This window comes from Miscanthus floridulus, chromosome 9 (genome assembly GCF_019320115.1).
Source record: "Miscanthus floridulus cultivar M001 chromosome 9, ASM1932011v1, whole genome shotgun sequence".
In the NCBI taxonomy this organism is placed as follows: Eukaryota; Viridiplantae; Streptophyta; class Magnoliopsida; order Poales; family Poaceae; genus Miscanthus; species Miscanthus floridulus.
Genome location: NC_089588.1, coordinates 114,399,036 through 114,414,452, shown reverse-complemented (window position 1 = coordinate 114,414,452; position 15,417 = coordinate 114,399,036). Strand labels below are relative to the sequence as shown.

At 40.5% G+C, this 15,417-nt stretch overlaps 1 protein-coding gene across 2 annotated transcripts in view; it reads right to left on the bottom strand.

Moving 5' to 3' along the window:
* The window catches only part of LOC136484147 (putative disease resistance protein RGA3), a 28,003-nt gene extending 26,548 nt beyond the window's left edge, over window positions 1-1,455 (bottom strand). The window contains exon 1 of one of the 2 annotated variants that reach the window (XM_066481342.1): window positions 898-1,455. In XM_066481342.1, coding sequence (XP_066337439.1) covers window positions 898-1,188 — 291 coding nt within the window. In that variant the 5' untranslated portion in view covers window positions 1,189-1,455. The remainder of the gene's footprint in view (window positions 1-897) is intronic. The other variant, XM_066481344.1, reaches the window with a different exon arrangement.
* Window positions 1,456-15,417: the final 13,962 nt, after the last annotated feature.

Here is a 15,417-nt window from a genome sequence, read left to right as displayed (position 1 = left end):
AACTACTACCTTGTAGCTGGCTACAAAATAACTTATTCTGTAGCCACTTTGAGTTACGATAGTTACTATGTTAATTTACGAGATTATAGTAACTCCATACTAATGTTATGGTAAATATCTCCATGTGTTATAGTAACACAGCTATCGTAAATATGTATTGATATTATCATAAATTAGTATATAAAATTATCGTAAATGAAGGTGGCTACGGAATAACTTATTTTGTAGCTGGCTACCGAATATACTCTCCCTATATATATATATATATATATATATATATATATATATATATATATATATATATATATATATATATATATATATATATGAATTTTGATATATTGACTTTAGTGAGAAGAAATGGTCGGACGTCTGTCTCCGCCGGATATACTTGGTTGGGGCTATATATATAATCGCGGATTCCATCTAATATTGTCGAATGTACCATTCAATCGTCTTAGCATAGTAAGTTACAATATATTTTTTTCAGTAAATTAATATGTTTTATATACACATGTAGGGATTGATTTTCTGATATATATATATATATATATATATATATATATATATATATATATATATATATATATATATATATATATATATATATATATATATATATATTTTGGGGGGTTGAGGGAGTGAATGTTGAGAGCTTCGATGTACATAATGGACGATTCATTCAATATATTCTTTCCATCGCCGCTAGGAGGAGTAGAGGTATTGTACAAATCTTAGAGATAGAAATGAAGGCACCTCACAAGATTAGTGCAGAAAAATAAGCTGTCATGGCAAATTACTATATTCTTTTATATATTTTGTTAAATTTGAGATGTATTGAATCGTGAGAAAGCGAGATGGATATTTTTTTGGATATAATAATGTAAAACCACGCACCTCTGCAGTTGCTTGGTCACGTGTGTCTTGGTAGTCTTCGAGCACGTCGGAGATGTCTAAGGCGACGTACTTGAGCCGCTTCAGCAATCGCTGCACTAGATTCTCCTTGATTGACCTCCTCTCGGCGTCCTCCAGCTTTGCCGAGATGGTTTCAAGAACATTCTTCATGTCCTCCAGGTCGTCGGTGAAGTTCCACAGCAAACTGGCCTGGTCCCCGATGGCAGAGCCCAGCTTATCTTTCGCGATCTTAACGAAACCGGACGTGAGCAAACCAGCTACTGCTTCCGCCATGGCTACAGAGCTCTGAATCGCTCTCAGGCTCACGGCTTGTGTGGAATGATGTGCGCAGGCGGCCTGCGAAGTGCGTAGCTTCTGGTTGCTGGGGTCAGGAACTCAAGATGCTTGGCAATGGTGATGCACTGCGATCCTTCTCTATCTATGGGCTCTGGTGCTAGCTATATGTAGGGGTGGCCGGTACAATTGTGGTTTCGGCTGTGTGGTCCAACATGTGAAGTTGGAGCTCCTTGTTACTGTTGTGGCAAAGCTCGGCAACGATGACACATGGTGCGTGTAGTTGCTGCCGACTAGTTTTTCTCAGATTCTTTTTAGTTAACTACGTGCTTGCAGCCACTGGCGGATGTAGAATAGGATTAAAGTCCTTTTTAACACGGCTCATCCAAAACGGTTTCACCGGTGAAGTTAAAGCCGGTGATGCTAGAAAAACTAATTTTTCTCAGTTTCTAGTTCATTTTAACCCTGACTTATAAAACGGCTTAACGCTACAGTGCCTCAATTTGCGCAAAATAGATGAAACCGAAGCCGGCATAAGCCATACTAAAGAGGCCCTAAAAAAGGACCTGTCTCTTCTTCTTCCCCCTCTCTATTTTTCTTCTTTCCTTCGTCTCTTCTTCTTCCTCATCCTCCCCATATTTCCATTGATGCACCAATTATAGGGAGTTGGAGCCATACTGTTTCAACAAAAAAAAAACAATATTTTTTTTCTTTCACAACAAATCAGTAAACAATAATTCTAAGCCATATCTTTTAAGGGCCACCAGAAATGAAGAAGCCAACTACCCATTCCGCGCTCCCATCACTTTCTGGCTTCATAGTTCTTCTCCACCGGTGCACATCATGTGACTGAGTGTTGGTTGATTCACACTTTGCTACCTACTCCCTCAATTTTAAATTATAAAATATTTTAATTTTTTTAGATATATAATTTTTACTATACACTTAGATATACAATATATCTAGATATACAGAAATAGAAAAAATAATATATCTAAAAAAACCAAAATATCTTATAAGTTAGAACGAAAATAGCACTCAAGAAAATAAAGAACCGAGACTATTTATATAGAGGTAGGAGACAAAAGTAAATATTATTTTATATATTTTTTTATTCACCTTATAATAGTTAGCCAAATAGCTATCCACTGGGCGCCCTAAACCAAAAAAGTTAGCTAGCTGGCGTTGTTGTCTAGGGCCTTATTTAGATGTCAAAAAATTTGGCAAAATATTATTGTAGCGGTTTTTATTGCTATTTGGCAATTAGTGTTCAATCATAGTCTAATTAAGCTTAAAAGATTCGTCTCGTGGATTTCGTTTAAACTGTATAATTAGTTTTATTTTTTATTTATATTTAATGCTTCATGCATGCGTTTAAAGATTCGATGTGATAAGAAGTCTTAAAAATTTTGGCAAAATTTTGAGAACTAAACTGGCCCTGGGACATTGTCACGATGTTCAGTCGTCGTTCACATTCACACTTATCGTGCTATTAAGGCTGCGTTTAGTTCGTAAATTTTGGAAATTTAGCTACTGTAGTACTTTTGTTTTTTTTATGTAATTAGTGTTTAATCATAGACTAATTAGGTTTAAAACATTCGTCTCATAATTTCCAACCAAACTATCTAATTAGTTTTTTTTCCGTCTATAGCATTTTTGGAGAAACTTTTTAAAACTAAACGAGCACTAAGTGCGAACAAAGGTGCCAGCTAGCAGCTTTTGATGGGACGCTACGACGACGACGTGGCCTGCAGGTCTTGTCCCCGTGCATGTCGCGACGTTGTGTTCCTACAAAGACTTTTGCTGTTGTCAGTCGACTCCCTTTCTCTCCTCTCCTCTCCTCTCCTCTCCTCTCTCTCATTTAATTTGGTGTCCATCACCTGTTGCCAACTTTCTCTGCATCGGGTTAGAGGATATTTGGTTCCATAGACTAAATTTTAGTCCATATCACATCGGATGTTTAGATGCTATTTAGGAGAACTAAATATAAGTTAATTATAAAACTAATTACATAGATGGAGAATAATTTACGAGACGAATTTATTAAGCCTAATTAATCCACCATTAGCACATATTTACTGTAGCACAACATTGTCAAATTATAGACTAATTAGGCTTAAAAAATTCGTCTCGCAAATTAGCCACAATCTGTGTAATTAGTTATTTTTTTCGTCTATATTTAATACTTCATGTATGTGTCCAAACATCCGATGGGACAGGGATTAAAATTTCCCTGTAGAAACCAAATACCCTCTTAGTATAGTTGATTTATATGAGAGAAAAATACTGTTTTAAATAGAAATTTACAATAGTCACAGCCAAACAACATGCTGAGTCTGGGTGAGGTGGGCACGAAAACCCAACTTGATATAGGATTCTTTGTCACTGTTTGGCTGCTTGTATTTAAAAAAAAAACTGTTGCTGGCTGTTAGCACATTGATTCGTGAGTCGCAGCTGCTCAGCGGCGGCGGCGGCTGAAAAAAACAGCCGGTGAACATGCTGATAAACCAGGCTAAAAAAATACTATTCACCGATTGCTGAAAAAAACACTATATCATAACTAATAAATCAGGCTGATAAGTTAAAGCGAACATGGCTTAAGTTGACGGCGAATTTTGGAATCCTCCGGCTAGTCTTGCCTAAAGCAACAAAGCTGAGGTGCTCTCTAGACTCTATGTGTTGATGATGCTTGGGTTTTAGCTAGGTCTTCAAACCGCTTCTCATAATGGTTTTTCGTGTTGTACGTTTTGTTTTCTTTTGCACAGTTTTTTTAAGGTTTGTGCTCATACTCTTGGATGCTCGAACAGATGTAAGTTGTGAGTTGTAAGTGGGTGGCTTCTTGGCCAATTCATCTTTGTTGTTTTTTCACCATTATTTTTCTAATAAATTGTAGCAAAGTTTTTGCCATCCTTTCAAAAAAGACAACTTTCATGCCGAGCTTGGCGACCATGACCTATATGCCAAGCTTCTAAGGTGGTGACTAGGCATAAGTCTCATTCCCTGCATCCACTTCATGTTTTCGACGCATGGCTGGCATTGTTGATGGTTTTGGCTCTGGTCCACGTTGTGAAGTTGGAGCTCATTGTTACTGTTGTGTCCAAGCTTGGCAACCGTGACACATGGTGTGTTAGTTGATTGCCGCCGTATCTTGGTGGTTGTCACCTTAGCTATCTTGATCAGATTTTGTGTGATTGATTAGTTCGCAACAATCTTCCCCTCCCATGTCGCATCTACACAAAGATTGGTTTTCAAGAGCCAGGAGATGTATTTGAATTCTAAGCTAGTTACCTCCAAGCGGGACGATGAAATGAAAAGGTCTCACCCATGCTACCTTAGAGTAACCCTTCACTATCAGCCTGGGTTCGTATCGTTGCGGGTTTGTAAAAAAAATACTATTCCCTCTGTCCCGTATTGATTGTCGCTCTGACACACTTCAGCTCTGTCCACGTTCACATCTTCTGTTGTGCATCTGGATCATCCCTTTGTCCATATTCATAAGTTTTGTGCTGCACCTCCTCAAAAGCTACAACAACACTGATAAAGGAACAGACGGAGTACTAGCTAGTTTATATAAGAGAAAAATATTATTTCGATTAGAAAGTTATAATCATTTACGATAAGCCACATCCAAACGAACAGGCTGAGTCTGCCTGAGGTGGGCACGAAAACCCTACTCGATCTGGGATCCTTTGTCACTGTTCGGCTGCTTGTATTTCAAAAAAAAAAAAAAACTGTTGCTGGCTGTTAGCACATTGATTCGTGAGTGGCAGCTGCTCAAGCAGCAGCAGCGGCAGCGGCCGCAAAAACAAGCGGGTGAACATGCTGTTTGTCGCTTTATGCTCTTCGTCTTAGCAATCGATCCACCGCAAAAACTGATAAATCAGACTAAAAAATACTGTTTTTTAATTAATAAGAGAAAAACACTATACCATAACTAATAAGTCAGACTGATAAATTGAAGCGAACAGGGCCCAAGTTGGCGGTGAATTTTGGAATCCTCCGGGTAGTCTTGCCTAAAGCAATCTTTTACATATGAATCCTGCCTCCAAAAGCTGGCCAACCAGCGTGCCACGTCGTGTGTTTTTCGAAGCCGTTCGATCGAGCGCGCGGACGGCCCAGATCAGGCGAGCCGCGATCATTTTTTAAAAAACTCCTTCTATTTTTCGAAAATCAACCCGCGCTCCAGAGGCCCTCTCAGTATATTTTGCAAAAAACACCTCCGATTATTTCGAAATCAACCTGCAATCTATATCGGATATGCTCCAGGTTATTTTGCAAATAAGACCTTCTCTTTATCGAAAATCAACCCACGCTCCAGAGACCCTCTCAACAATTTTTACGAAAACCTCCTCAGATTTTTCTCAAATCAACATACAAGCCAACTTAGATTATATCTCTTTTTAAAAAAAATAAATTAGTTGCTTGTCTCTCACCTCCATCTCGCCCTCCCCTTCCTCTCTCTCTCCCCTTCCCTTCTGATGCGGCGGCGGGTGCCAGGCAACGGCGCCCCTGGGGCGATGCACCGGCGCGAGTGGGGCCCAGCGGTGGTGGCGTGCCCTCGGCGCGGCGCCTCCCGGCCAAGGCGTGGGTGCGGCCGGCCACGGGTCGTCGACGCGAGTGGCGACGCGCAAGCCACCGGATCAGGTCCCTTCCGCGGCAGGCCACCGGCGCAGATCCCTGCAACCAGCAAGCTAGCAAAGCAACGGGCTCCAGGCGACGCGTGGGCTCCCAGCGCGGCAGCGGGCTCCAGGCGCTGCGGCATCCAGACGTGCGCCGGCTCCTCTGCATGGATTAGTACCATTGTGCAAGTTCTTCAGCCTGTTCATTTGGCTATGGCTTGTCGTAAACGATCGTAAATTTTCAGTCGAAACAGTATTTTTCTCTCACACAAACCAACCAGTAGTACTTCTTCACGAACCAGCAATGATATGAACCGACCAACCTAACAAGCTGCTTATTAGCTTGTACTGTTCATCCTCTTGTCGTAGTAGCAAAAGAATAGGTAGACACTGCGGTCATTATTGCTGTGCCCCGCACGTGCCTCCTCCAGCTACCGGCTAGGAATTGAGCGGATTGGACTTGGACACACATGAATGCATGCTTTCAGTTTCAGTTTTAAGGGGTATTTGGTTGCGCTTACTAAATTTTAGTCGTTGTCTTATCGGATATTTAGACATATGTATGAAGTATTAAATATAGATTAATTATAAAACTAATAATATAGTTTGCGACTAATTTGCGAGACGAATCTTTTGATCAAATTAGTTTATGATTTGACAATGGTTTGCTACAGTAAACATGCGCTAATGATGGATTAATTAGGCTTAAAAATTCGTCTCGTGGAGTACTAATGGATTATGTAATTTATTTTTTTATTAGTATCCTAACACCTCATGCAACATCCTTTCGATATCCCTCTTAAATTTTAGTAGCTGGATCCAAACACCCCTTAGATAACATAACGTGGCCATGACATGAGCTGAATAAGCCTACCCAGCCCAATCAGCTGATAGACGCATTAAACTAACTACCCCATTTAATTTCTTCCGTCCTCTCCAAGAATCGCATTAATAAAGGAGAACTGCTACAGATTATGGCATGTTTTTAGTAAGGATTTTTTCATATAAACTTTTACTTATGTATTTTAGGAGTAAATAAAATTATATCTTTATGATAATAAAATCTCAAAAATACATAAAAATTATAAAATAAAAAAAATACTAAGTTTCTCGTCACTATCACTATATATTCGCCGCTGGACTAATCAACGAAAGGCGCGTTTCTAGTTCACACCTAGCCTGCCACTAAGTGCGAACAGAGGTGCCAGCTAGCAGCTTTTGATGGGACGCTACGACGACGACGTGGCCTGCAGGTCTTGTCCCCGTGCATGTTGCGAAGTTGTGTTCCTGCAAAGACTTTTGCTGTTGCCAGTCGCTCTCCTCTTCTCTCCTCTCCTCTCCTCTCTCATTTAATTTGGTGTCCATCACCTCTTGTCAACTTTCTCTGCCATTGCGGGTTCACGAAAAAATATTACTGGTTGATTTATATGAAAGAAAAATATTGTTTTAATTAGAAATTTACGATTATTTATGACAAGTCACGGCCAAATAAACATGCTGAGTCTTGTGAGGTGGGCACGAAAACTCAACTCGAAATGGGATTCTTTGTCACTGTTCGGCTGCTTGTATTTAAAAAAAAAAAAAAAAAAAACTGTTGCTGGCTGTTAGCACATTGATTCGTGAGTCACAGCTGCTCAGCAGCGGCGGCGGCTGTAAAAACCAGCCGGTGAACATGCTGATAAACCAGGCTAAAAATACTATTCATCGATTAGTGAAAAAAATATTATATCATAACTAATAAATCAGGCTGATAAGTTGAAGCGAACATGGCCTAAGTTGGCGAATTTTGGAATCCTCCGGCTAGTCTTGCCTAAAGCAACAAAGCTGAGGTGCTCTCTAGACTCTATGTGTTGATGATGCTTGGGTTTTAGCTAGGTCTTCAAACCGCTTCTCATAATGGTTTTTCGTGTTGTACGTTTTGTTTTCTTTTGCACAGTTTTTTTAAGGTTTGTGCTCATACTCTTAGATGCTAGAACGGATGTAAGTTGTGAGTTGTAAGTGGGTGGCTTCTTGGCCAATTCGTCTTTGTTGTTTTTTCACCATTATTTTTCTAATAAATTGTAGCAAAGTTTTTGCCATCCTTTCAAAAAAGACAACTTTCATGCCGAGCTTGGCGACCATGACCTATATGCCAAGCTTCTAAGGTGGTGACTAGGCATAAGTCTCATTCCCTGCATCCACTTCATGTTTTTGACGCATGGCTGGCATTGTTGATGGTTTTGGCTCTGGTCCACATTGTGAAGTTGGAGCTCATTGTTACTGTTGTGTCCAAGCTTGGCAACCGTGACACATGGTGTGTTAGTTGATTGCCGCCGTATCTTGGTGGTTGTCACCTTAGCTATCTTGATCAGATTTTGTGTGATTGATTAGTTCGCAACAATCTTCCCCTCCCATGTCGCATCTACACAAAGATTGGTTTTCAAGAGCCAGGAGATGTACTTGAATTCTAAGCTAGTTACCTCCAAGCGGGACGATGAAATGAAAAGGTCTCACCCATGCTACCTTAGAGTAACCCTTCACTGTCGGGGCTAAACCCCCTATCACTACCCGAAATTGAAACAAAGAGGGAAAGTGGTAGTGATGGGGTCTTCCTATCCCTGTCTGTTGCTCCAACCCGGCAGTGATATCAAACATCACTGTCAGTTAGTCTCCAACCGGTAGTGATATTCTAAAAAACACTGCCGGGTTAAGACTAGAACCGGCAGTGTGGATTTGAGCAACATCCTTCAATGCTTCATCTATCTTCTTTGCTTCAATAGATGACACAAATGAGAAGTGCTCACAAAATAAAGCCAATCTTAATCTTGTTTGTACACCTCTAGAAATATCTTCAATTATAGTGTCCAAAGGATGATCTCTTACAATATTGGTTGGTTGGAGTATTGAAACTTGATTGCTTGCACTTGCTTGATTATTTGGTTGAGATAATGCACTAGCCATTTGATCTTGTTCATTATCATGAGAGCCACTTGTACTAGTTTGATTTGTATCATCTTGCACATTTGAGTTAGAGAGCACTTGCACATGATCATCTTTATCTTCATCATCATTCACTTGCTTATAATTAGGCCTCAATTCACCAACATCCATGTTCTTCATGGCATTTAAAAGTTGAATGCCTCTAACATCTTTCAAATTCTCATTTTCTTCTTGTGAACCATTGGTTTCATCAAATTCAACATCATGAACTTCCTCAAGAGTAACACTATTCAAATTCCAAACTCTATATGCTTTGTTAGTAGTTGAGTATCTAAGTAGGAATCCTTTATCACATTTCTTGTTAAACTTGCCCAATCTAGTGCCTTTCTTTAAGATATAGCATTTGCAACCAAAGACCCAAAAATATACAATGTTGGGCTTTCTACCGTTCAAGAGCTCATATGGTGTTTTCTCTTTCAATGGGTGATAATAGAGGCGGTTGCTACAATAGCAAGCAGTGTTGATAGCTTTGGCCTAAAAAGATTGACTCACATTGTATTCATTAAGCATAAACCTTGCCATATCAATGAGTGTTCTATTCTTCCTCTCAATAAGGCCATTTGATTGTGGAGTGTACTTGGCCGAGAATTGATGTCTAATTCCAAATTTATCACACAACTCATCAATTCTAGTGTTCTTGAATTCACTACCATTGTCACTTTTAACTCTCTTGATAGTTGTTTCAAACTCATTGTGAATGCCTTTGACAAATGATTTGAATGTTGCAAACATATCATTTTTTTCTACTAGAAAGAATACACAAGTGTATCTAGTATAATCATCCACTATCACAAAGCTATATTTATTACCACCAATGCTAGTGTATTGAGTTGGCCCAAACAAGTCCATATGCAATAACTTAAATACTTTACTAGTGCTCATCATGATTTTCTTAGGATGTGTGTTTCCATCTTGTTTTCTGGCTTGACAAGAGCTACAAAGTTTGTCTTTCTCAAACACTACATCTTCCAAGCCTCTAACCAAGTCATGCTTAACCAATCTATTCAATTGTTTCATTCCAACATGACCAAGCCTTCTATGCCATAACCAACCCATACTAGACTTAGTGAACAAACATGTAGATAGTTAAGCTTCACTAGCATTAAAATCAACCAAGTATAGATTCTCATATCTAAACCCTTCGGAGATCAATTTAGAACCATCTATACATATGATCTCTACATCATCTACTCTAAATATGCATTTAAATCCAAGATCACACAATTGAGCCACGGATAGCAAATTGAAGTTCAAGCTCTCTACAAGCAACACATTTGAAATGCTCATATCATTGGATATTACAATCTTACCAAGCCCTTTGACCTTGCCTTTACCGTTGTCATCAAATATGATACTATCATAACCATCATTGCCATTGGTGTTGATTGAATTGAATATTCTTTCATCATCGATCATATGTTGAGTGCACCCACTATCAAGAACCCAATGCCTTCCTCCGGCTTTGTAATTGACCTACAAAAGAAGATCAATTCTTTTAGATACCCAAACTTGCTTGGGTCCTTGAAGGTTAGTCACTAAGCTCTTTGGTACCCAAATGGCTTTCTTATTTGAGCCCATCCATGGTGCACCAATGAACTTAGCCTTCACACCATTTATACCCTTAGTAAGCATATAGAAAGAATTAATCTTAATTGAGGATACATTAGCATTTTTGCTCTTGTTCTTGCATTCATGCTCTTTATGATCAACTTGCTTGCAACTAGTACAAAACCGATCATTGTTCTTTACAAAACTAGTCTTGTGAGGAGCAAAGGCCGCCTTGCCTTTCTTGGAGGTATAGCCCAATCCCTCTTTATAGAGAGAAACTCTTTGGATACCCAAACACATAAGCAAGCAGTCCTCACCACCATAGGCCTTAGCCAAGGTGTGAGTGAGCTTATTGACCTCCTTCTTGAGGGTCTTATTCTCAACCATTAGTGAGGCATCACAAGTGAAACCATCACTACTAGATAAGATGAAAGTAGAAGTGCTATAAGAAGGGTTAGTGGGAGCAACAATGATAGACTTATAGAATGATTCATCAATTATATCATAAGTTAAGCCTACATCACATGTCTCAACATGCTTCTTCTCATTTTATTCATTAAGCAAAGAGGAATGAACTTTTTCAAGCTTCTTGTGAGCCTTGCCAAGCTTCTCATGAGCTTCCTCTAGCCTCTCATGAGATGCATTTAGCTCATCAATGGCTTGCTTAAAGGCTTTTATTTCCTTATACAAGCTTTTACATTCCCTTCTCTTAATGTCAAAGTGTTCTTTAGCATCATCTAGCATGTCATGTAGTTCATCCTTAGTTGGTTCATCATCATCAGTATCACTTTTATTTTCATTTTCATTATCATGTTCCTCATCACTTCCATCATCATAAGTTTGTACCTTAGTGGCGTTAGCCATGAAGCATGATGGAGTGTCAAAGAGAAAAGGCTTCTCATTGATAGCAATGCTTGCAAGTACCTTCTTCTTGGTGGTCTTGTCATCATCACTATCATCATCATCACTTGAGGAAGCATCACTATCCCAAGTGACAACATATGAACCACCCTTCTTTTTTTTAAGGTCATCTTGTCCTTCTTCACTTTCTTTTCCTTCTTTTCCTTCTTCTTGTTCTTCTTGTCATCGTCATTGTTACTATTGTATGGGCATTGAGCAACAAGATGATCTTTGCTTCCGCAATTAAAGCACCTTCTTGACTCTTCCTTGTTCTTGGATGATGACTTCTTTTTTCTAGCACGGTAGCCCTTTTTTATCATGAACTTGCCAAATCTCTTGATAAAGAGAGCCATCTTCTCATCATCCATCTCATCAAAGCTCAAGTCTTCATCTTCACTTGATGATTCTTGCTTTGCTTTGCCCTTGGATGATGTGGCCTTGAATGCCACACTCTTCTTCTTGTCATCCTTCTCTCTCTTTTCTTCCTTCTCATCATCATCTCTATAAGCATCATCGATCATGATATCTTCCAAGATTTGGTTTGGTGTCATTGTGTCCAAACTGGTCCTCACTAGCAATGTGACCAACATGCCAAATCTTGCGAGTAAGCATTTCAAGAACTTATGAGAGAAGTTCTTGTCCTCCACCTTCTCACCAAGTGCTTTGAGATCATTGACAAGCACTTCCATCCAATGGAACATGTCTGGCACACTCTCATCTTCCTTCATCTTGAAGCTAGCAAATTTCTCCTTGAGAATGTATACCTTTGCACCCTTCATTGCCTTAGTGTCCTCGAATGATTCTTCCAAGTTCTTTCAAGCCTCATGAGCTATCTCAATGTTCTTGATTTGCTCAAATATTCTCTCATTAATTGCATCTTGAATGGCACTTAGAGCAATATCATTGTTTTGAAGAAGCACTTCTTCAGCTGTGGTGGGATTCTCCGGATCGACAATCTCAATTTTGGCTTCTACCACCTTCCACACCCTTCTATTGATTGACTTGATATGTATGATCATCTTTGACTTCCAATATGGAAAATTTGTGCCATCAAATTGGGGTGGCTTCTTGGTGTTATTGATTTGAGCCATTTTTATATCGAAGGTTGTTAAGCCTCAAATCACGGTGACCTCGGCTCTAATACCACTTAAAAAGATCCTAATAGCTAGAGAGGGGTGAATAGCCTATTAAAATTTTCTACAACAACACTAAGACAAATGATTAGTCAATAAGACGGCGAAGTGAATTTTACGCTAGCACTATACTTGGGGTTGCAAGTCACCTACCCAATTCTATTTTCTATGATCTCTAATATATCACACATAGCTATGTCACTAATATACACCTAGGTGATCAACCTAGTGAGAGTATTACAATTAAATGATACACTATCTAGTCTTAACTACCACTAGCTCTATCCAACTGAATGTATAATGAAATACAAGAGAGTGGTAGAGAGGTATACCACCATGGCAGGTGACCAAAGAGTGAATACCAATGAATACCAAGGATACAATCAAGACACAATGATTTTTCTTCTGAGGTTCACTTGCTTGCCGGCAAGCTAGTCCCCGCTGTGGCGATTCACTAACTTGGAGGTTCACGTGCTAATTGGCATCACACGCCAAACCCTCAATAGGGTGCCGCACAACCAACACAAGATGAGGATCACACAAGCCACGAGTAATTTACTAGAGTACCTTTTGGCTCTCTACTGGGAAAAGGTCAAGAACCCCTCACAATCACTGTGATCGGAACCAGAGATAATCACCAACCTCTGCTCGACGATCCTTGCTGCTCCAAGCCATCTAGGTGGCAGCAACCACCAAGAGTAACAAGTGAATCCCACAGCGAAACACAAACACCAAGTGCCTCTAGATATAAACACTCAAGCAATGCACTTAGATTCTCTCCCAATCTCACAAAGATGAATCAATGATGGAGATGAGTGGGAGGGCTTTAGCTAAGCTCATAAGGTTGATATGTCAATGCAAATGGCCAAGAGAGTGAGCTAGAGCCGGCCAAACGATATTTATAGACACCCCCAAACAATAGAGCCATTGGCTAAATTATTGGGCTGACTGTGGGACGATTGGACGCGCAGGTCGTGTGCATTGGACGCGTCCGATGGGTGATCGGACGTGTTCGGTCACTACGTCCGATCACAACGTTCGGTCGCAGCCAGACCGAGATGTATCCCTTTTCAAATGTTTAGCCATTGGCACCCAACGGCTTTCTCTGTGCACAGTAATACCACGTGATCGGATGCACTGTTAGAAAACGACCAGACGTGGGAGACGCAGTGGATGTGTCCGGTCACAGTGGACCAGATGCTCCCAGCGTCCGGTCAATTATAGCACTAAAACCCAAGACTTGCTGGTTCACTCCGGACGTGTCTGATGTGGCGACCGGACGTGTCTGGTCGCTCTCTACAATCCTGAATCAGGCTATATCACTTTGACCAGACACTGAACAGTAACTCGCCAGCGTCCGGTCACTCCACTAAGCCAGAGTCTGGTCACTTTCACTTAGTCGCTCACCTCGGGTCCAAATATCGGACGCGTCTGGTAGCCACACCGGACGTGTCCAATCACTTCCGTCTAACTACCCAAAGTCTACATAAAATACCGAACGCGTCCGATAGCCACACCGGATGCATCCGGTCACTCTGTGATCAGCGTGACTAACTCCTTTTCAACTCTATCTTCTTTACCCTTGCTCAAATATGCCAACCACCAAGTGTATCACCTTGTGCACATGTGTTAGTATATTTTCACAAATGTTTTCAAGGGTGTTAGCACTCCACTAGATCCTAAATACATATGCAATGAGTTAGAGCATCTAGTGGTACTTTGATAACCACATTTCGATGAGTTTCACCCCTCTTAATAGTATGGCTATCGATCCTAAATGTGATCACACTCAGTAAGTGTCTTGATCACCAAAACGAAAAAGCTCCTATCAAGTTCACCTTTGCCTTGAGCTTTTTGTTTTTCTTTCTTCTTTTTCAAGTCTAAGCATTTAATCATCACCATTATCATGTTATGATCTTCATTTGCTTTACCACTTGGAGTAGTGCTACCTATCTCATAATCACTTTAATAAACTAGGTTAGCACTTAGGGTTTCATTAATTCACCAAAACTAAACTAGAGCTTTCAAGGTTGACACTAGTTAACTGCGATTAGCTTTTATTGAGTCATGATTTTAGCAATATGGTGGCAACAAGTTTATCCACAAGCCCATGTAAACACATGATCAGTGTCGATAGAATAATGTCATCAGTCCTTCGAGGGGTATCCCATGAAGATAGATTGATCGGTAGAGATGCATGTAATCGAAAACAAGAAGGCAACAGAGACACAAGAGTTAGACAGGTTTAGGTCGTCAGCGTGACGTAATACCCTACTCCTGTGGTCTGTTGGATTGTATTGGCTTCGTATGATATTGTGTGTGTTTTGAGAGGGTCCTTGCCTGCCTTATATAGTCTAGGGGGTAGGGTTACAAGTCGGTTAGATCTAGAAGATAACCGAAAAGTAATAACAGATTACAGGAATCATGGGATCGAACGTATCCTAACAGATTTTGTAGTATCTTCAGAATATCACCTTTGATGTCTTGTGGTGCATGCCGAGCAGTGCCATGCACCGTAGGTCTTCATCTTGTGGGCTGGACCGCCCCTGGGAGCACAGTCCATATAGTTTGTCATGGGTATCCGGGGTCATACTCCCCACAGCTAGTCCCCGAGCGCCTTGTATCTGCTGTGCAATGCCGTTTTGAGCTTGTTCGAGTAGGTGTGAACAAAGCCGAGCAGTCAGACTCATGATCCGACCACCATAATGATTCACCGAGCAGTTGTGGATCATAGCCGACCAGCTTAACTGTCCGACCGAGCACGAGCTTTTCCAAGTAAGGCTTGCTAGAAGGATGTAGGGAGCTCAAGTTCAAAATTGAAAATTTCCCCGCAGTAGACCAAGTGTGCCCACTTAGAGTCCAACTATGAGAAAAGGGGATAGTCTTCTTCAACTTCAAGAGGTACGGAGTCTTCCAGATTAAGGCAAACACACTCACCGTAAGGTAAAGTGTGCCCATTTAGTCCCCGAGCCTGACAGTAGGTGACATAGTCACGTGGCGCCAGGGTCTAAAGTAGAAGAAAAGCATAAGACCAGCCGAGCAGGCAACCA